We start from the raw sequence: 23,701 nt of genomic DNA, 5'->3' as shown, positions 1-23,701 counted from the left end.
ATCTCAATGTATCTTTCTTGGTAAAATATTTTATAAATAAATAAATAATGCATAAAACACCCCATGCCCCCAAGACTTTCCCGCATCTTACCATGCCCCCTGATCCTCTCTTCCAGGCCCTTGACTCTCTCCCCCATCTCACCAGAACCACCTGTTCTTCTCCTATCCTCCATCTCCCCAGCACCCCTTATTCTCTCCCCAGGCCCCCCTGCTCTTCTTCCCCATATTTCCTGCTCCTCCTCAATCACATCTCCCCAGTCGCCCGAATTTTTTAAACTTACTATATATTTTTTTTTTTAATTTTATTTATTCATACTTTAGGTAAGGAACATTATAGTTAAATTTAGGGATATATTTAGATTTTAGTTAACATTTTAGAAGGTTAGGAAATTAGTTTAAAAAAATTATATTTTTTGTATAATGAGCACACAAAAAAAGAAAATACAAAATTAGATCTCCACAGGACCCATGCCCTTCTCCTCAGCCCCCCATCACATCTCTCCAGTCGCCCCCACCCACAATCACATCTCACCAGTCCCCCCCATCACATTTTCCCGGGGCTTTCCCTCCTCCCACCATCACATTTCCCCAGGGCTTTCCCTCCTCCCACCATCACATATCCCCATTCTCCCCCAATCACATCTTCCCAGAGCCCCAACATCACATATCATCTGCCAACCCCAATCACATTTTCCCAGAACCCAACATCACATATCCCCTGCCAACCCCCAATCACATCTTCCCAGAACCCAACATCACATATCCTCTGCCAACTCCCCAATCAGATCTTCCCAGTACCCCAACATCATATATTCCTCCCCGCCATCATATACCTCCAGTCCTCTGTCCCTAAACACCCTCACTGTCTTCTAGACGTGCGGCGGCAGTGCAGTGCAGCTTGATGAGGGGGGCGGGGATATTGCATATCCTTGCTTCCATCATTGGTTGCCGCACAGGGAACCTCCTTCACGCTACACCCTGTGAGCGGACGCAGCGTGACTAATGGATGGCTCAGAGGGTAACCTCTGACATCTTCCCCTTGTCCGCGCCCCCCAAGTGCTTGGTGAGGTGAGTGTGACAGATGTAAAGCAGCTTTCTAATTAGCGAGTTAGGCGGGCGCGAGGCCTCTGTAAGCGCAAGGCCTTAGGCACTTGCGTAATTAGAGAAATGAAATAGAGAATTTGGACTGCGCTAGCAAATGTAATAGGTTAAACCAACAGAAAAAATGGGCTTTCTCCAAACCCAAAAAAGAGATCTCTAATAAAATAATTAGATAGCGCTGATTCCTAAACAGGAGCCTAAACTAACAAATATCTGTGGCGCTAAGAAAAAACTTAAAAACCTATGAACAATATGGGCTATATTGATAAATAGGATAAATTATAGGTTGTTAATTTACTGCTAAATTACGAGTTCTGCGTTAGCTTTAAAAAGCAGCGTTAAGGGGTCCTAACGCTGCTTTTTAACGCCCGCTGGTATTACGAGTCAGGCAGGAAAGGGTCTACCGCTCACTTTACTTCCGCAACTTTTCCATACCGCAAATCCCCTTACGTCAATTGCGTATCCTATCTTTTTAATGGGATTTGCCTAACGCTGGTATTACAAGTCTTGGAAGAAGTGAGCGGTACAGCCTCTACCTCCAAGACTCCTACCGCATTTAAAGGTCAGTAGTTAAGAGTTTTATGGGCTAACACCGGAACATAAAACTCCTAACTACAGTGCTACAAAGTACACTAACACCCATAAACTACCTATTAACCCTTAAACCGAGGCCCCCCACATCGCAAACACTAAAATAAATATTTTTAACCCCTAATCTGCCGACCGGACATTGCCGCCACCTACATTATACCTATGAACCCCTAATCTGATGCCCCTAACATCGCCGACACCTACCTACACTTATTAACCCCTAATCTGCCAACCGGACATTGCCACCACTATAATAAATGTATTAACCCCTAAACCGCCGCACTCCCGCCTTGCAAACACTATAATAAATTGTATTAACCCCTAATCTGCCCCCCAATGTCGCCGCCACCACCTACCTAAATTATTAACCCCCTAATCTCCCGCCCCCAACGTCGCCTCTACTATATTAAATGTATTAACCCCTAAACCTAAGCCTAACCCTAACACCCCCTAACTTAAATCTATTTTTAATAAATCTAAATAAAATTTCTAAAATTAAATAAATTATTCCTATTTAAAACTAAATACTTACCTATAAAATAAACCCTAATATAGCTACAATATAACTAATAGTTACATGGTAGCCATTTTAGGATTTATATTTATATTACAGGCAACTTTGTATTTATTTTAACTAGGTACAATAGCTATTAAATAGTTAATAACTATTTAATAGCTACCTAGTTAAAATAATTACAAAATTACCTGTAAAATAAATCCTAACCTAAGTTACAAATACACCTAACACTACACTATCAATAAATTAAATAAATTAGCTACAATTATCTAACATAAAATACAATTAAATAAACTAAACTATATTACAAAGAAAACAAACACTAAATTACAAAAAATAAAAAAATATTACAAGAATTTTAATCTAATTACACCTAATCTAAGCCCCCTAATAAAATAAAAAAGCCCCCCAAAATAATAATTCCCTATCCTAAACTAAATTACAAAGTAATCAGCTCTTTTATCAGCCCTTAAAAGGGCTTTTTGCGGGGCATTGCCCCAAAGTAATCAGCGCCTTTACCTGTAAAAAACCCAAATACAATACCCCCCCCAACATTACAACCCACCACCCACACACCCCTACTCTAAAACCCACCCGATCCCCCCCTTAAAAAAACCTAATACTACCCCATTGAAGATCACCCTACCTTGAGCCGTCTTCAGCCAGCCGGGCACCGATGGGCAGAAGAGGACATCCGGCCAGAAGTCTTCATCCTATCCGGCCAGAAGTCTTCATCCGATCGGGGCAGAAGAGGTCCTCCATCCAACAGAAGTCTTCATCCAAGCGGCATCTTCTATCTTCAATCAATCGGAGCGGGTCCATCTTCTATCCAGCCGATGCGGAGCCATTCTCTTCTTCCGATGTCCTAACAGAGAATGAAGGTTTCTTTAAATTACTTCATCCAAGATGGCTTACCTCCAATTCCGATTGGCTGATAGGATTCTATCAGCCAATCGGAATTAAGGTAGGAAAAATCAGATTGGTTGATTTAATCAGCCAATCGGATTGAGCTTCAATCTGATTGGCTGATTGATCAGCCAATAGAATTGACCTCACATTCTATTGGCTGATCCAATCAGCCAATCGGATTGAAGTTCAATCCGATTAAATCAACCAATCGGATTTTTCCTACCTTAATTCCGATTGGCTGATAGAATCCTATCAGCCAATCAGAATTGGAGGGACGCCATCTTGGATGAGGTCATTTAAAGGAACCTTCATTCACTGTTAGGACATCGGAAGAAGAGGATGGCTCTGCGTCGGCTGGATAGAAGATGGACCCGCTCCGATTGATTGAAGATAGAAGATGCCGCTTGGATGAAGACTTCTGCTGGATGGAGGACCTCTTCTGCCCCGATCGGATGAAGACTTCTGGCCGGATCGGATGAAGACTTGTGCCGGTCCGGATGTCCTGTTCTGCCCCGTCGGTGCCCGGCTGGCTGAAGACGGCTCAAGGTAGGGTGATCTTCAATGGGGTAGTGTTAGGTTTTTTTAAGGGGGGATCGGGTGGGTTTTAGAGTAGGGGTGTGTGCGTGGTGGGTTGTAATGTTGGGGGGGGGTATTGTATTTGTTTTTTTTACAGGTAAAAGAGCTGATTACTTTGGGGCAATGCCCCGCAAAAGGCCCTTTTAAGGGCTGGTAAAAGAGCTGATTACTTTGTAATTTAGTTAAGGATAGGGAATTTTATTATTTTGGGGGGCTTTTTTATTTTATTAGGGGGCTTAGATTAGGTGTAATTAGATTAAAATTCTTGTAATATTTTTTTATTTTTTGTAATTTAGTGTTGTTTTTTTTGTAATATAGTTTAGTTTATTTAATTGTATTTTATGTTAGATAATTGTAGTTAATTTATTTAATTAATTTATTGATAGTGTAGTGTTAGGTGTATTTGTAATTTATGTTAGGATTTATTTTACAGGTAATTTTGTAATTATTTTAACTAGGTAGCTATTAAATAGTTATTAACTATTTAATAGCTATTGTACCTAGTTAAAATAAATACAACTACATACATGTATACTATTAGTTATATTGTAGCTATATTAGGGTTTATTTTATAGGTAAGTATTTAGTTTTAAATAGGAATCATTTATTTAATTTTAGAAATTTTATTTAGATTTATTAAAAATAGATTTAAGTTAGGGGGTGTTAGGGTTAGACAGGTTTAGGGGTTAATACATTTAATATAGTAACGGCGACGTTGGGGGCGGGAGATTAGGGGTTAATAATTGTAGGTAGGTGGCAGCGACGTTAGGGGGGGGCAGATTAGGGGTTAATACAATTTATTATAGTGTTTGCGAGGCGGGAGTGCGGCGGTTTAGGGGTTAATACATTTATTATAGTGGTGGCGATGTCCGGTCGGCAGATTAGGGGTTAATAAGTGTAGGTAGGTGGCGGAAACGGTGTCGGCGATGTTAGGGGCAGCAGATTAGGGGTTCATAGGGATAATGTAGGTGGCGGCGGTGTCCGGAGCGGCAGATTAGGGGTTAATAGTATAATGCAGGTGGCGACGATGTTGGGGGCGGCAGATTAGAGGTTAATAAGTGTAAGGTTAGGGGTGTTTAGACTCAGGGTTCATGTTAGGGTGTTAGGTGTAGACTTAGAAATTGTTTCCCCATAGGAAACAATGGGGCTGCGTTAAGAGCTGAATGCTGCTTTTTTGCAGGTGTTAGGTTTTTTTCAGCCAGCTCAGCTCCATTGTATCCTATGGGGAAATCGTGCACGAGCACGTTTTTCCAGCTTACCGCTACCGTAAGCAACGATTGTATTACAGGTAGAAGTGGAGCTAAATTTTGCTCAATGCTCACTTTTCTGAGGCTAACGCAGCCATTCAGAAAACTTGTAATACCAGCGTTGTTTAAAGTATGCGCTGGAATAAAAAGGCTCGTTAGCCCCGCAAGTTTTTACCGACAAAACTCGTAATCTAGGCGATAGTATGGTAAATATTTAATATATAAATTCAAACAGAACTCCGTAAAAGACTGCATATATACGAAAATGACAGTGATAAAAAAATGACAATAAAAACAAATAGATTAAAAATTGCTGCAGTGCGGGATCAATTCCTACCAAGGTTTGACCCCCAACTGCTAAAAGACTGAAAATATACACTATATGATCAAAAAGTATGTGTTACACCCTTATTATTGAGTTCAGGTGTTTTCAGCCACACCCATTGCTATCAGATGCATACAACTCAACACATTGTGTCCACATACTTTTGGCCATATTGTGTGGGGTTTCAAAGTAAATATTTTTTATGATTTAAAAAAAATGTTGTGATAGTGCTTAAAAAAAAAAACAGTATGCAAACTTTTTAAACTGAAAGAAAAATGTATTGTTTTATATTGTGGATCTTAAAAATAATGTTGATAAATTAAAAGTATTAACATTACATATAGACGTTTTTTATTCGGCTGCTTCGTTAGCTGCCAAATGCGAAAGAAGGTGGCTGCTCGCTGCCTTCGACTCTTTTCAGACACGGATTTATTCTTATGAAACTGCAACACACTATGATCTGAATTTGCACGGATCTTAGTGTGTTGCACTTTCACAATGATATATCTGGAAAGAGCCAAAGGCCGCAATGGGCTGTCTTCTTCTGCACTCACCAGCTAACGCAGCTGCCAAATGTACAGGCCTAATTATTTATGAAGGGTTGCTAAAATATAGCCCACTGCATTTAATGCATAATTTAATAGAAACATCTATACTTTAAATGGCTAAAAAAAATAAGATAAAAACTAATATAACATTTTATTGTATGTTAAAAAAACAAAAAACTTTCCTTCGTAATATAAGAAGAGTCCACGGCATCATTCCTTACTGTTGGGAAATACTAAACCTGGCCACTAGGAGGAGGCAAAGACACCCCAGCCAAAGGCTTAAATACCTCTCCCACTTCCCCCATCCCCCAGTCATTCTTTGCCTTTCATCACAGGAGGATGGCAGAGAAGTGTCAGAAGATTTCGGAGTAGTTCCTTAGGGAGGGTATCTGCCTTTCGATATGGGACTGGAGTTTTAAGTAGTCTTGTCAGCCTCTCAGTGAGAGCATTGACGAAAGTTAGTCTGGAGATGCAGGGAGAGTTTTTCTACGAACCCATCCAGACTGCCTGCTAACAGCTGATAAGCAATCAGTGTTGACGAGTTTCACTGCCTGCTTTTTTTTCTCACTCAAGTCCATGTCAGGAGCGATGCTACAAGACTGTCACACTTGAGAGGCTGTGTTTCTGTTCCACAGCATGGATTCTGGCAAGATCATTTACATTTTTTACATGTGTTAAAAACGCTAGAAGACAGGGTCATAGTGTGGCTGCTTTTATCTTAATAGAATCATGGGTTAATATCTCCTGAGGGGGATTATTGAGCAATGGGGATTAATCAAATGTGATGCTTTGATTTTATGCTGCTTTATGTGTGAGATTTTATTGGGCTCATAGGCTGTTTGTTATGTGGCTGGAACGCACAGGTTTTTACTTTCACTTTGAGTGCTGCGCAGCTTGTAGCTTGGTGCGCTTTTTCTCATAGCAGGGGCGGTTCTGCCTTGCGCACCATGTGACTAGGAGTGGTCTTGCTTTCATTTCCTCTTTCCTGACCGAGCTGGCTGTCGGAGATGACGCTATTGCTCTGTATTGTCTGGGTCTAGGAGGTGGTGAGTGCCCCAGCCATTGGGAGTATAAAGGTGCCGTTTTTGAGAAATAAAGTTCTGTGTCCTGCTGTTATTAGCTGAAGCTATGGAGGATTCTGATATATTAGAGGGTACTCCCTCTATTCCAAATAGTAATACCTGTTTATATTATGAGGAGGCTTTGGTATGCCCGCCCTCTCAGTTATGTTCCACATGCCTTGACAACGTTGTTCGGTCAAAGAAGGTTAACTCTTTTAGTACCACTGAGCTGTCCACCTCTGAGGACTCGCCGTCCCGTGAGGTGCATAGCCTACATTCATCTGCTTCTACACATGCAGCTTCCCGTATCATGCTTAATCCTCCATATGGAGGGGGCGTTTCACCACCAGATTTTACTGTGCAGTTACAAACAGCGGTATCTGCGGCCCTCAGTGCTTTACCTCTCTCTGCTAAACGCAAGCGAAAGGTGAAACATAGCTCTCCTTCCCTGGGGTCATCATGTAATTTATTGGATTTCCTTGCTCTGTCTCAGTTATCCGAGGATGAGTTGCACTCTGAGGCTTCAGAGGATGAGCTTTTTTGGGGACGGAGTCTGCTGCCTCTAAGCCTCCTGCTGCGGAGTAACCAGCCTTTAGATTTAAGATTGAACACTTATGTTTTCTTCTAAATGAAGTCCTGTCTACATTAGAGGTTCCAGAGGCCAAGCTGCCTGATGAACCTTTGATTTATAAATTAGAAAGAGTTTACGAGGATAGGGTAGTGCCTTTAATTTTTTTTTTCCTGTGCCTGTAAATATGGCGAACATTATTAAAAACGAATGGGACAGAATTGGATCTTCCTTTTCACTCTTCTAAGAAATATACAGGATATTTGTTTCAACCGGCAGCGGCGGTTGCCGCGTTGCTGGAGCAGCTACCTACTGGTGTGACTCCTTATCAGATTTAATCGAGGTGGAGGGTCCCCTCAACGTTATCCAGGGAAGAATAAAGGCCTTGGGAATTCCTAATTCTTGTATCTTTTATGCAAACATGCAGATTATTCGCCTAAATGCTAAGGCTGCTGGCTTTTTGGTTCAGGCCCGTTGGGCGCTCTGGCTGAAGTCCTAGTCTGCGAATATGACTTCTAAGTCCAGACTTCTTTCACTCCCCTTTAAGGGAAAGTTTGGTTTGGTCCAGGCCTGGACTTTATTATCTCCACGTTTACAGGGGGCAAGGGTGCCTTCCTACCGCAAGATAAAAAGATCAAGTCTAAGTGACAAGTTTCTAATTTTCTTTCTGATAAATGCCAACGTCAGCAGTCCTCCGCTAAGCCAGAGCAAACCAAGAGTACCTGGAATAAGTCCAAGCAAAATTTAGCATGAAGGGGCGACTCCACCATCTGGATCATGTAGGGGCAGACTGTCGCTCTTTTCAGATGCTTGATTCAGGGACGTGCAGGATCCATGGGTCCTGGAGGTCATAGCTCAGGGATACAAGATAGGTTTCAAGTCTCATCCACCCAAGGGCAGATTTCTCCTCTCAATCATGTCTTCCAGACCAGGGAAGCTTTTCTAGGGTGCGTGCGGGATCTGTCCTCCTTAGGAATTATTGTCCTGTGCCTGTCGCAGAAAGAGGTTTGGGATACTATTCAAAACTTTTCATGGTCCCAAAAAAGGAGGGAACTTTTTTAGTTCAGGAAGGACAGTTCATGACCACTATAGATCTGAGGGATGCTTACCTTCACGTTCCAATCCACAAGGACCACTTCCAGTTTCTAAGGTTTGTGTTCCTGGACCAGCACTTCCAGTTCATTGCACTTCTGTTTGGTCTAGCTACTGCTCCAAGAATTTTTACGAAGGTTTTAGTGGCTCTTCTAGCCGTTGCTAGAACCCGGGGTATAGCAGTAGCTCCTTACATGGACAATATTCTGGTAAAAGCACCATCTTTTCGTCTGGTGGAAGACCATTCAGAATCTCTTCTCTCTCTTCTTTGGTCTCATGGATGGAAGATAAACCTAGAAAAGAGTTCTCTTATACCAAGCACCAGGGTGGAATTCCTGGGTACTATAATAGACTCCATATCCATGAGGATATTTCTAACAGACCAGAGACGATGCAAGCTAACTTTGGCATGTCTTGCCCTCCGGACCTCTTTAAGGCCCTCTGTGGCTCAGTGTATGGAGGTGATTGGTCTCATGGTGTCCAGCATGGATATCATTCCCTTTGCCAGGTTCTGTCTCAGACCGTTGCAACTGTGCATGCTGAGACAGTTGAACGGCGATCATTCAGATCTGTCTCAGATTTCTCTGGACAACCGGTCAAGAGAATAGCTCTCTTGGTGGCTCTGTCCATATCATCTGTCCCAAGGGACATCCTTCTTAAGACCATCCTGGGAGATTGTGACTACGGACGCAAGTCTATCAGTATAGGAAGCTGTTTGGGGTGCCAAGAATTTGCAGAGCCTGTGGACTCAGGAGGAATGCTCCCTCCCGATAAACTATCTGGAACTTTGGGCAATCTTCAATGCTCTGAAGGCTTGGCCCCTTCTGGGTTTGTCCCAGTTTATCAGATTCCAATCAGACAATATAACATCGGTGGCTTACATCAACCATTAGGGTGGAACGAGAAGCTCCCTAGCAATGAGTGAAGTATCTTGGATTCTGGAGTGGACTGAGGCCCACAGCTGTTCGTTGTCAGCGATCCACATTCCAGGTGTGGACAACTGGGAAGCGGATTTTCACAACAGACAATCCTTTCATCCGGGGGAATGGTCTTTCCATCCCTAAGTATTTGCGGAGATATGCAACAGGTGGGGGACTCCTGAGATAGATCTCAGGGCGTCCCTTCTCAATACCAAGCTACCCAGATATGGGTCGGGGTCCAGGGATCCTCAGGCGGAGCTAATTAGATGTATTAGCAGTGCTTGGTGGTTCAGTCTAATTTATCTTTTCCCACCGTTACCACTCCTTCCTCGTGCAGTGGCCCGCATCAAGCAGGAGCAGGCATTAATGATTCTGATTGCTCCATTGTGGCCGCGAAGGATGTGGCTCGTGGATCTGGTGGGGATTTCATCTCCTCCGTGGAAGTTACCTTGTCACAGGGATCTGCTGGAACAAGGTCCTTTTGTTCATCAAAATCTAGATTCTCTGAGGCTGACTGTGTAGAGATTAAACGCTTAGTCCTAGCCAAGAGAGGTTTTTCTGAGAGAGTTATTGATACTCTCATTCAAGCTCGTAAACCGGTTACTCGTCACATCTATCATAAGTTGTGGAGAACCTACTTATTCTGGTGTGAAGAGCGTGGATTTTCCTGGCATAAAGTTAAGGTTGCCAGGATACTATCGTTTCTCCAGGATGGACTGGAGAAGGGCCTTTCTGCCAGTTCCCTGAGGGGACAGATTTCAGCCCTGTCTGTTTTACTGCACAAGAGGCTTGTGGAGCTTCCAGATGTACAGTCCTTTGTTAAGGCTCTGACTAGGATCAGACCTGTGTTTAGATCTAATGCTCCTCCTTGGAGTCTAAATCTTGTTAAGGTTTTGCAACAGGCTCCGTTTGAGCCTATGCATGAAGTTGACATTAAATTGTTGTCCTAGAAGGTTCTTTTTCTACAGGCTATTGCTTCTGCGCACAGTATCTGAGATTGCTGCCTTGCAATTATTGTTATTATTATCATTTATTTGTATAGCGCCGCCAAATTCCGTAGCGCTGGGTACAATGATAGGGGTATACAATGACAAAGATTTGTGATAAAATACAAAACATAACAAAACTAAACAAATCTAGCACAGGAGGAAGAGGGCCCTGCTCCGGAGAGCTCACAGTCTATAGGTTTAGGGTGCAGAGACATAAGGTTGGGGTAGCTTGTTACATCGGTTGTATTTGCAGCAGTGAGTCAATCAGTTCAAGTACATGTATTAGTTTGGTTCGGATGCGGGATGGAGGAGAGATGGTAAGCCTCTCTGAATAGGTGGGTTTTCAAGGATCATCTGAAGCTATACAAGGTTGGAGACAGTCTAATGGAGCGGGGTAGAGAGTTCCAGAGGACAGGAGCAGCACGTGCGAAGTCTTGGAGACGGGAGTGGGATGTAGAGATAACAGGAGTGTAGAGACGTAGGTCAGAGGTTGATCGAAGAGGACGAGATGGGGAATATTTCATGATGAGAGAGGAAATATAGTTGGGAGTTAGACTGTTGAGTGCTTTGTAGGTTAGGGCTAATACTTTAAATTGTATTCTGGAGTGTATGGGGAGCCAGTGTAGAGACTGGCAGAGCGGAGCAGCTGATGTAGATCATCAACTTAGGTGGATGAGTCTAGCAGAAGCATTCATAATAGATTGGATGGAGGAGAGGCGGTGTTTTGGAAGGCCATTTAGGAGTAGATTGCAATAATCAATGCATGACAGGATGAGGGAATGAATAAGTATTTTTGTAGTTTTTTTAGTAAGGAAGGGACGAATTCTGGAAATGTTGCGTAGGTGTGAACGGCAGGATTTGGTAAGCGTTTGTATATGTGCGTTGAATGTGAGTTCTGAGTCTAGTGTGACCCCAAGGCAGCGAACCTGGGGTGAGGTGTTGAGAATAGAGTCTCCAACCTTCAGAGAAATGTCAGGTGTCAGATGTCTCGAAGAGGGGGGGATAAGAAGCAGCTCAGTTTTGGACAGATTGAGTTGGAGGTAGTGTGAAGATATCCAAGAGAAAATTGCAGAGAGGCAGTCAGAAATCTGGTTGAGTAAAGAGGGAGAGATATCAGGAGAGGAAAGATAGATTTGGGTATCATCATCATATAGGTGGTACTGGAATCCAAAGGAGGCTATAAGTTTTCCAAGGCAGGATGTGTAAAGAGAGAAAAACAAGGGGCCCAAGACAGAGCCTTGCGGTACTCCAACTGAGAGAGGCATAGGATCACAAGATATGTTGTTAAAGGAAACTGAAAACGAGCGGTTTGAAAGATATGATGCAAACCAGGAGAGGGCTGTGTCTCGGATGCCAAATGAATGTAGTATTTTTAGGAGGAGAGGATGGTCAACTGTGTCAAAAGCTGCGGACAGGTCAAGAAGAATTAGTAAGGAGTAATGGCCTTTTGCTTTAGCTGATAACAAGTAATTTGTTACTTTAGCAAGAGCAGTTTCTGTTGAGTGTTTAGGGCGGAAACCAGATTGTAGTGGATCAAGTAAGGAGTTAGTTGTGAGAAATTGAGTTAGCCAATTATAGACTAGTCGTTCCAATAATTTTGAAGCAAAGGGAAGTAAGGAGACCGGTTGATAGTTAGAAGGCGTGGAGGTATGATTGACGCATGCTTGAATGTGTCAGGAAATGTGCCAGTAGTGAGAGATTGGTTAAAGAGATGAGTTAGGGTATGGGTTAGTGAAGCAGAGAGAGAGAGGGACTAAGTCGTGAAGGAATAGGGTCAAGTGGGCAGGTTGTTAGATGAGCCAATGATAGGAGTGCAGAGACTTCTTCCTCTGTTACAGGAGGGAAGTAGCATAGATTTTTGTTAATAGAAGGGGTGAGTAGGATCGCTGGGTTTGCGGGGTGCGAGGTGCAGATCTCTTTTCTAATGGTGTCAATTAAGGCTGTCCTACGTACAAAGTTAGATTTTCTTCCTAAGGTTGTGTCAGACCGCAACATCAATCAAGAGATTGTGGTTCCTTCCTTGTGTCCCAATCCTTCTTCGAAGGAACGTTTGCTTAATAATGGATGTGGTTCGCGTCTTGAAGTTCTATCTTCAGGCTATTAAAGGATTTTAGACTAACTTTTTCCTTGTTTTTTGTCTATTCCTGGAAGCGTAAGGGTCAGAAGGTCTCTTTGACTTCCTTATCTTTTTGGTTAAGGAGTGTTATCCGCTTAGCTTATGAAACAGCGGGACATAAACATCCTCAAAGGATTACGGCTCATTCTACTAGAACAGTAGCTTCCTCTTGGGCCTTTAAGAACGAGGATCAGATTTGTAAGGCAGCTACCTGGTCCTCCTTACATACTTTTTCTAAATTTTACAAGTTTGATGTTTTTGCTTCAGCTGAAGCAGCTTTCGGGAGACCGGTTTTGCAGGCCGTAGTGCCCTCAGATTAGGGTCTGTCTCTCTTTTTGTCCTTCCCATTCAGTGTCCTCTAGAGCTTGGGTATAGTTTTTCCAACAGTAAGGAATGATGCAGTGGACTCTCTTTATATTAAGAAGGGAAACATAAATTATGCTTACCAGATAATTTCTTTTCCTTCTGTGTAAGGAGAGTGCATGGCCCCCGCCCGTATTCTCCGATGGGCGGCCCTTTAACAGTAAGGAATGATGCCGTGGACTCTCCTTATACAGAAGGAAATTAAATTATCTGGTAAGCATAATTTACGTTTTTTTGCCAATTTTCAAATACAGGGCAGATTATAGCTACAGAACATTATACCTTGAAAGTTAGAGTTACTACGATCAAATACTGATTACAATTTAATAAAAGTGTAGAAAGTTATAGGGATATGAAACTCTTTTTGTAAATGATTCAGATATAGCATAAGATTTTTAACAACTTTCTAACTTACTTATATTATAACATTTTCTTATCTTTTTTTGAAAAGCTGGGACGTATGCTAAGAAGCGGGCATATTTATGGAGCACTATATGGCAGCAGTTTTGCAAGAATGTTATCCATTTGCTGGAGCACTATATGGCAGCACTATTTCCTGCCATGTAGTGCTCCGGATGCTTACTTAGGTATCTCTTCAACACAGAAAATCATGGGAACAAAGCACATTTGATAATAGAAGTAAATTGGAAACTTTTTTTTTAAATAGTATGCTCTCAATCACAAAATAATTTTTGAGTTTCATATCCTTTTAATAACGGAAATTAATGTACCAAATAAAGTTTCCTTGTTATATTTTTTATTTTGTTGTTGTGATTTTTAAATGAAGAAGTGAATGATAATTATAAAAAATCTTTTCGTTTCACCAGGTTTCTCCTTTGTTTCAAGGGACCTATAGTAAGACAATGTAGTATTGTTACGTTTTATGGAGATACAAGCATATTAGATTTGTGTTCTATTATGGTATCAAATTTTAGAGTTAGGCAAGATGCTAATAAATGGTATTTTGGAATAGAAAATGCTTTCATTCCTATATCTTTCTGATCACTATTTCCTGTCTTTAGAGTTCTTGCCTCCACACAGTTTGAGCCAACAGCTGCACGAATGGCTTTTCCATGCTTTGATGAACCGGCATTCAAAGCAAGTTACTCAATTAAAATCCGAAGAGAACCAAGGCATCATGCTTTGTCTAACATGCCCATAGTAAGTACTTTATACTCTGTGTTACTATTCATAATGCCAAAATACTTCATCCCTTAAAGTGATGGTTGACTCCCCTTTATAAAAACAGATCAGGAATATTAGTGATATTTTATATGGAGTTTAATTCATCAGTTGTAATGAAGATGCGCTATAACTTACTTTTAAATATAGATATGAAATTCAAATACCACTTCAAAAGTCAATTTTTCTGTGAGCTAACAGTCTGCTTTGTTCTCCAGTCAGCGCTCTGACCTTTAGGAGCCTTTTGTTGTAGCTAGAGCGCTGATTGGAGAACAATTCAGACCGTTAGGTCACAGAAAAATGTACATTTAAAGTGGACGGCGGAGTGCAGGCTATTTGAAGTTCATATCTATATTATCTATATCTATAACATTCAGGATCTGTTTTTATAAAGGGGAGAGTTTACAATCACTTTAATACAGGGGGCTGATATATTTTTGTACCATATATACACCATGTAATGGAATGTTTTTTTGTTGTTGTTTTTATTATAATTGCACTGTATGTAGAAGAATCCCACAGTTAGGGAACAGAACAAGAAGTTGTAGCTTCATGGACCATAAACTTTGTCAAGTTCCAAACTTAGGCTTTATAGAGTCATTGTACTAAAATATCTATCTTATGTATGAAATATCTAAATTAAAAATGCTAAAAAAAATATATATAGCTCCTTACAAACCTGATATGGCCAATCAGCCAGTGAGCATTAGTAAGGAGCTACAAACCTGATATGGCCAATCAGCCAGTGAGCATTAGTAGCTCCTTACTAATGCTCACTGGCTGATTGGCCATATCAGGTTTGTAGCTCCTACTAATGCTCACTGGCTGATTGGCCATATCAGGTTTGTAGCTCCTACTAATGCTCCCTGGCTGATTGGCCATATCAGGTTTGTAGCTCCTTAATAATGCTCGCAGGCTGATTGGCCATATCAGGTTTGTAGCTCCTTAATAATGCTTGCTGGCTGATTGTCCATATCAGGTTTGTAGCTCCTTAATAATGCTTGCTGGCTGATTGGCCATACCAGGTTTGTAGCTCCTACTAATGCTCACTGACTGATTGGCTATATCAGATTTGTAGCTCCTTAATAATGCTCACTGGCTGATTGGTTATATCAGGTTTGTAGCTCCTTACTAATGCTCACTGGCTGATTGGCCATATCAGGTTTGTAGTTTCTTAATAATACTCACTGGCTGATTGGTTATATCAGGTTTGTAGCTGCTACTAATTTTCCCTGGCTGATAGGTACTTCCTACTACTGAACATAACCTATGGGGCATTGAGCATTAGTAGGAAGTATACAACTTTTTACTTCTTAATTAGTCTCACAAATAAATTAAAAGGGATAGAAAGGTCAAAAATGAAATATGCCTTGGTGCATTTCAATTTGAAATAGAAGCATTTTTGCAATATGCTTCTATTAAAAGTTATTACTGCTTTTCTGCGACATACACACATATCCTGAGGGTCGTGCACCAGTATTTAAACATCACACCTTTTCATAGGGTCAGCAGTAGCTTTTATGACATACATTATGTCTTCAGTAGCAATACACACCCCAGCCACCTCTCTGAAGCAAGCATGGTGTTTGAATACTCTTGCATGGGCACTCACAGCATATTTGTGTATGCAGGTTAAAAACAGTAATACCTTTTACTAGCAGCATTTTTGCTAATTGAAGTATATTGCAAAAATGCTTATACTTCAAATTGAAATGCATTTTTGACCTTTCTATCCCTTTAATTTTGAAATGAATTAAAGGGATATAAATCAGTGCTCCATTAGTAAAAAATATTGTGTTAACAACAAACAACTTACTTGTTTTCTTGCTTAAGGAGCACTTTGTAATTGTCAGGGTAGCTCTCTTATCTAGTTGCAGTTAGTGGCTACAATTACAGAACTTAAGTTTTTCTACATACCTCACAAGATGTATTGCTGGGTGTTGTGTTTTATGGACAGGGCTGTGTCAGAAGGGGACAGGGTAATGGGCAGATAGGTGGATTATGGGTGGCCAGTGGGCATGTTCGGGCAGATTGTGGTTGCGCCAGGGCAGTCTATGGGCAGGTCTAATGGAAATTCTGCAAATAGAGACATATGGCTGTCTCAGAGGGGAAGCGGGACAGAGCTCATCAAAATGATTTTTGCAGCAAAAGTCCTCTACTGATCATGGACAATAAACTGACTGCAACTATTAAAGGGATCTCCTAGCAACAGTTCAAAGGAAAAGCTGCTCTTTTGCCTTTCTGTAGACACCACCGCCCTTAACCCACTACTTAATGCTTTTTTTTAATTAACAATGAGAATGATTGATATCCCTTAGTTATTTATTTCCCACTAAAGCTCACTGGCTTTAGTACTGTACTTCCAGGAAATGCTCATTAGTAGCAAGCTACAAATCTGATATAGCTGTAGTAGTTTTAGTGGACACTTAGAATGTTTATACTTCATATTTTTTCAGGCAAAAATCAAACATTTTAAATGATGCTCTTTTCTGTGGAAGGAATGAGGTTTTCTTGAGTACAAAGTTTCCTTAAAGTGATGGTAATTTTTTTGCAAATATTAATAACGGTTTATGACAAAGCATTGTGGAAGCTGTAGTCGCTAGGTTTTTTTAAAATATAATATCGGATTATTTAGATATCTACTTACTTTATATTAGACTCTGGCATAGATACGCTCCGCCCGCCTTTTACTTCCTTACTCTAGCAGTGGGATGAAGAGATCAGGCATCCGTGTCTTCAATATTGATAATGCGCATGTGTTGCCTGAATGCTAAGAAGCAGCCTGACATCCTTAACCCATGCGCAGAAGAGGTATTTTTTTTTTTCTGAGTGATACATGCCAAAACGCCACAAATATGATTGGCGAAGGTAAAAAACTTCATTAAGATAAAAAAAAAAAGTCTAGGTGTCGGGGCTGCCGGAGCGTGCAATACAAAAGAAGCTCTTTTAACTCAAATACTGAAGATTGCAAATCTATTGTTTTCATTAAAGGGACAGTCAAGTAAAAAAAAAAATCATGATTCAGATAGGGCATGTAATTTTAAACAACTTTCCAATTTACTTTTATTACCAATTTTGCTTTGTTCTTTTGGTATTCTTAGTTGAAAGCTAAACCTAGGAGGTCCATATGCTCATTTCTTAGATCTTGAAGGCCACCTCTAATCTGAAAGCATTTTGACAGTTTTTCATCACTAGAGGGCGTTAGTTCATATGTTTCATATAGATAACATTGAGCTCAGGAACGTGAAGCTCCTAGGAGTAAGCACTGATTGGCTAAAAATGCAAGTCTGTCAAAAGAACTGAAATAAGGGGGTAGTCAGCAGAAGCTTAGATACAAGGTAATTATAGAGGTAAAACGTGTATTATTATAACTGTGTTGGTTATGCAAACCTGGGGAATGGGTAATAAAGGGATTATCTATCCTTTTAAACAACAACATTTCTGGTGTTGACTGTCCCTTTAATTAAACTACTATTATTTTGTAATTTTACATTGGATGGTAAAGAGTACTACTTGTGAATTTACCATCACTTTAATATTACTTCACAAGGCAGATATAACAGGGTAGTGGATTTGTTCAGCAGAATTATATAAATGTTTGTATGAAATTAAACCAGGTTTGTTTTTAGTTTATGGTAGAATCACAAGGTCAGAATCTATCAATTTGTGTATTTTGCAGCAACATTATTCTGTATGGACCGCACAACCATAGGGCTTTATCTGATAGTATAATGTTTTAGGATGTCAGCTACAATTTAATATTTTAGTATAATGTATAATGTATAATATAGCATCCGTGGCAATTTTACTCAGTTTCCACCAATAAACATGCATTACACCAATAAAAAAATAAATTTAAAAATGTCAAAACAAGGGGTCACAATCTAAAGTTAGATGGTAGCAGATTCAGGAGAAATTTGAGGAATTTGAATCCACCACAAGGGTGGTGGATTCATGGAATAAACTTTCATTTGAGGGGGTAAACACAAAGACATGCATAAGGCTATCCTAAGATAAAAGTAACATGTAATATGGGTAGACTTGATGGGCCTTTTTGGTTCTTATCTACCGTCAAATTCTATGTTTCTATTAAACATGCATTACACCAATAAACATGCATTACACCATAAACATGCGTTACACCAACGCCTTCTAGTTTCTACATTTTCAATATGATCTCTCTTATTTTTTCTATGTCTTTTTTTGAAATATGTTTTCTAGTTTTCCCAGAAATTTTGTTCATGAAATTTTTTTGCAAAAAATGGTATATCATTCTATCATAAGAAATAATAAAGTACACATTTTTTTTGTTTTTAGGTAAAGTCAGTTAATATTGGAGGAGGACTTATTGAAGATCATTTTGACGTCAGTGTGAAAATGAGCACATATCTAGTAGCCTTTATTGTCTCTGACTTTAAATCCATCAGCCAAGTGACCTCACGTGGTGTTAAGGTAAGAAAAAACTATACTTAGATGGGCATGAAACTCACATTTTTCCTTTATGATTCGGATAAAGCAACCAACTTTAAACAACTTTTGAATTTACTTCTATTATCAATTTTGCTTCACCATCTTGGTATCCTTTATTGAAGGAGAAGCAAGGCATTAATGGGAACTAGCTGAACACATCGGCAATATATGACCAGCCACCAATCAGCAGCTAGCTCCCAGCTCCTGAGCTTACTAATGTATGCTTTTCCACAAAGGATACCAAAAGAACAAAGCAAATTACATAATAGAAGTAAATTGGAAAACATAATTTATACTTGCCTGATACATTTTTTCTTTCCTGGCATGGAAAGTCCACAAATCCATTAAATTACTAGTGGGAATTCAACACCTGGCCACCGGGTGGAGGCAAAGAACACCCCAGCAAAGCTTTAAGTATCTTCCTACAATCCCCAGTCATTCAGCCGAGAAATTATGGAAAGAGAAGAAGACACAAAGGGTATAGTGGTGCCTGAGGTTTAGAAAATGACAAACGCAGTATTAAAATAAGGGTGGGTCGTGGACTCTCCATGCCAAGAAAGAAAATAATTTATCAGGTAAGTATAAATTATGTTTTCTTTCCAAAGGCATGGAGAGTCCACAAATCTATTCAGTTACTAGTGGGAAACAATACCAAAGCTAGAGTCCACAGAATGGAAGGAAGGGATACATAAGACAGGCGAACCTAAACAGAACATTGCTTGAAGAACTTTCCTCCCAAAAGAAACCTAAGCTGAGGCAAAAACATAAAATTTGGAAAAAGTATGCAATGATGACCAAGTGGTCATCTTGCAAATCTGTTCCATAGAAGCATCATTTTTAAAGGCCCAAGAGGAAGTGACAGTCCTAGTGGAGTGATACATAATTTTCTCTGGAGGCTGCTGTCCAGCTGTCTCATAAGCCAATCGAATAACACTTCTCAACCAGAAGGAGAGAGTAGAAGTGGCCTTCTGACCCCTCCGTTTACCAAAATCTTCCGTAACCTTTCAATAGAACTTCAAAGCACGCACAACATCCAGATTGTGCAACAACTGCCGCTTCTTAGAGGAAGGATTAGGACAAAAAGAAGAAACAACAATTTCTTGGTTAATATTGCGTTCGGAAAACCACCTTAGGTACTAGGAATCCTAATTTAGTACATAGAACCGCCTTATCCGCATGTAGAATAAGATAAGGAGAATCACACTGTAGAGCTGAAAGTTCCGAAACTCTACGGGCACAGGAAATTGCCAACAGAAACAAAAACCTTCAGGACAAAATCAACAGAATGCATAGGCTCAAATGGAGCCTGCTGCAGAACCTTAAAAACTAGATTAAGACTCCAAGGAGGAGCAATTGACCTTAAAACAGGCTTGATTCTAAGCCCAGTGTGCTTAGAGGAATGTGGCTGCATCTCACTGACGAGGCCCATAGGAGGCCAAAAAGATTGTCTGGGGTTGTCATGTTCCTTGTTCAGAGGAGAATTGCCTGGTATTTTGGGGCTGGACTGACCTTACTTGGCGGGATCAGACTGATATACTACAGAAAAGTTTTCCTCTGTGAAAAGCACACTTGTCTAAAAGAGGCTGCTCCTGGGTTGTAAATCGCCATAGAACTAGTTGATGAGCTGTTGTTCATTCCTGGTAGAGCGCTTCTCTCTTCGTATGCAAATTAATATGACCCTAGGGTAGTCTCCCTATGAGCGATGGGGGAAACCAGACGTGGACACCTTGCCCAGTGTGCTTAGAGGAATGTGGCTGCACCTAACTGATGAGGCCCATAGGAGGCCAAAACGATCATCTGGGGTTGTCATGTTCCTTGTTTAGAGGAGATTTGCCTGGTATTTTGGGACTGGACTGACCTTACTTGGCGGGATCAGACTGATATACTTCAGGAAAGTTTTCCTCTGTGAAAAGCACACTTGTCTAAAAGAGGCTGCTCCTGGGTGGTAAATCGCCATAGAACTATCTGATGAGCTGTTGTTCGTTCCTGGTAGAGCGCTTCTCTCTTGGTATGCTGATTCTAACCAAATCCTGGAAAAAAGATTGAATATCTGGCAAAATTGCAGGACGCTTCTGCAGAAGAATCAACAGAGCCGAAATCTGATAAACCCTTCTCCAGGCCCTCCTGAAGAAAGGACAGAAAACGGGAAGTCTCATCGAACTCCAAGGAAAACCCCTAGATACGCACCAATGAAGATATTTACGCCATACCTTATAATAAATCTTGCGAGTAACAGGCTTACAAGCCTGAATTATAATCTCAATAACCTTCACAGAAAAATCTTGTCTGGATAAGACTAAGCGTTCAATCTCCAAACAGTCGGCTTCAGAGAGACTAAGTTCAGAAGGAGGAAGGAATCCTGAAGTAGAAGATCCCTCCTCAGAGGCAATTTCCTTGCAGGAAATGACAAAATCTTCTCTAGGTCCGCAAACCAAGTTCTGCGAGGCCACGCTGGAGCTATTAGAATCACTGAAGCCTGCGCCTGTTTGATACGAGCTATCACCCAAGGAAGGAGGGCAACTGAACGAAATGGATAAATTAGACCGAAATCCCATGGCACTGCCAGGGCGACTACCAGAGCTGCTTGAGGATCTCTTGATCTTGCTCTGTATTCTGGAAACTTGGCTTTTAGACGAAATGCCATCAGATCCAACTTTGGAACTCTCCATTTGAAGGTTAACATAAGAAAACTTCCGGATGGAGAGCCAATTACCCTGGATGAAACGTCTACCCTGCTTAAATAATCCACTTTCCAGTTATCCACCCCTGGGATATGAATGGCAGAAAGATGACAATTGTGAGACTCTGTCCACTGAAGAATGCGAGTCACCTCCTTCATAACTAACAAGCTCAGAGTTCCTTCTTGGTGGTTTATATACGCCACCAAAGTGATGTTGTCCGATTGAAATCTGATAAACTGGACTAAACTAATTTGAGGCTAAGCTGTAAGAGCATTGGGAATTGCTCTCAATTCTAGGATATTTATAGGGAGGGCAGACTCCTCCTAATTCCAAATTCCCTAAGCTCTTAGGGACCCCCAAAACTGCTCCCCAACCTAACAGGTTGGCATCCGTGGTCACAATCTCCCAAGAAGGTCTCAGGAAACAAGTGCCCTGAGACGAGCGGTCCTGGGAAATCCACCAAGACAGAGAAATCCTTGTCTGAGCGTCTAAAACTATCCTCTGAGAGAGATCCAACTGGTCTCCTTTCCATTGACTGAGCATACATGAAGTCTCAGATGGAAGTGAGCAAACTGAATAATGTCCATGGATGCCACCATGAGACCAATTACTTCCATGCATACTGCCACTTATGGACGAACAGAGGACTGAAGAGAACGACAGGCCTCCAGAAGCTTGAATCTTCTGGCCTCTGTCAAAAAAATCTTCATAGATACTGAGTCTATGATTGTCCCTAGAAAACATACCCTGGTATTTGGCACCAAGGAACTTTTCCCTAGATTCACCGTCCACCCGTGAGAGTGGAGAATGACTAACAGAGAATCTGTATGGGATCTTGCTAACTGAAAAGATGGTCCCTGAACCAAGATATAGCCGTGGTAAGGAACCACCGCAATCCCTAGAGACCTGGCCACAGCCAGAAGAGCCCGTAGAATCTTCATAGAGATTCGAGGAGCAGTGGCGAGGCCGACATTAAGGGCTACAAATTGGAAATGTTAATCTAAAAAAGCGAACCTCAGGAACTTGAAATGTTCCCTGTGGATAGGCACATGAAGATACACATCCTTTATGTCTATGGTGGTCATAAATTGACCCTCCTGAACCAGAGGGAGAAAAGAACGAATAGTCTCCATTTAGAAGGACTGAACCTTGAGAAACTTGTTAAGAGACTTGAGGTTTAGAAAGGGTTAAAAAGTTCCCTCCCTATTTGGGAACCACAAAAAGATTTGAATAAAATCCCTGACCCTGTTCTGCTAGAGGAACTTGGATAATTACTCCCAGAGAAGACAGATCCCTTACGCAGTTTAAGAAGGCATCTCTCTTTACCTGGTTTACAGATAATCTTGATCATAGTAAATCTGTCCCAGTGGGGTCAAGATTTGAATCCTATCCTGTATCCCTGGAGATTACATCCACTGCCCAAGGATCTGAAACGTCACCAATCCAAGCCTGCTGAAAGAAGGAAAGCCTGCCCCCTACCTGATCCAGAACTGGATCGAGGGCTGCCCCTTCATGCTGACTTAGCATCAGCGGAAAGCTTTCTGGACTGCTCACCCTTATTCCAGGGCTCGCTAGCTCTCCAAAAAGTCTTGGCTTGCTCAGATTTAGAAGAGGAAGATTTCTGTTCCTTAAAGTTACGAAAGGAACTAAATTAGAAGTCTAATGACCCTTCGGTCTATTCCTCTTATCCTGTGGTAAAAAGACTCCTTTTCCACCAGTAACAGTGAAAATTATCTCTGCCAGAAATCTTACCCTTAAAAGGTAGAGACAGAAGCTTGGATTTGGAAGTCACATCCACAGACCAAAACTTTAACCAAAGGACTCTGCGGGCTAGTATCGCAAAACAAGAAATCTTGGCTCCCTGCCTGACAACCTGCATACTGGCATCACAGATAAAAGTATTAGCCAACTTTAGAGCCTTGATCCTATCTTGGACCTCCTCTCTAGTAGTCTCCTCTGAAACTAGAACAGACAATGAGTCACACCAATAAGAGGCTACACCAGCAACTGTTGCAATACTAGCAACTGGTTGCCACTGTAAACCCCGATGAAGAAACCTTTTTCTTAAATAATCCTCCAGTTTCTTATCCATAGGGTCTCTAAAAGAGGAACTATCCTCAAGAGGAATAGTAGTTATCTTGGCTAGGGTAGATATAGCGCCCTCTACTCTAGGAAAACTGCGTCAACAGATCTCGCACTCAATAAGCCACAGGAAACATTCTTAAAAACAGGAGATGGGTTAGAAGAAACACCTGGCTTCTACCATTCCTGAGATATGTCAGACATGCAATCTGGAACAGAAAAACCTCCACAGATTTAGGTTTGACATCAAAAACTCTATTCAGTTTATTAGCCTTTTTAGGAGCCTCTGCAATTGATTCAGAGTTATCCAAAGTAGCTAAAACCTCCTTCAAAAGTAAACAGAGATGCTCCAGTTTAAATCTA

At 41.0% G+C, this 23,701-nt stretch overlaps 1 protein-coding gene across 2 annotated transcripts in view; it reads left to right on the top strand.

Annotated features, from left to right (window-relative positions):
* The window catches only part of ERAP1 (endoplasmic reticulum aminopeptidase 1), a 216,039-nt gene that overhangs the window by 60,212 nt on the left and 132,126 nt on the right, over positions 1 to 23,701 (top strand). For both annotated transcript variants that reach the window (XM_053701510.1, XM_053701509.1), the window contains 2 exons: positions 13,946 to 14,084; positions 18,423 to 18,557. In XM_053701510.1, coding sequence (XP_053557485.1) covers positions 13,946 to 14,084; positions 18,423 to 18,557 — 274 coding nt within the window. The remainder of the gene's footprint in view (positions 1 to 13,945; positions 14,085 to 18,422; positions 18,558 to 23,701) is intronic.

Source organism: Bombina bombina, chromosome 2, assembly GCF_027579735.1.
Source record: "Bombina bombina isolate aBomBom1 chromosome 2, aBomBom1.pri, whole genome shotgun sequence".
Taxonomy (NCBI): domain Eukaryota; kingdom Metazoa; phylum Chordata; class Amphibia; order Anura; family Bombinatoridae; genus Bombina; species Bombina bombina.
This window is presented reverse-complemented; position numbering and strand designations above follow the sequence as displayed.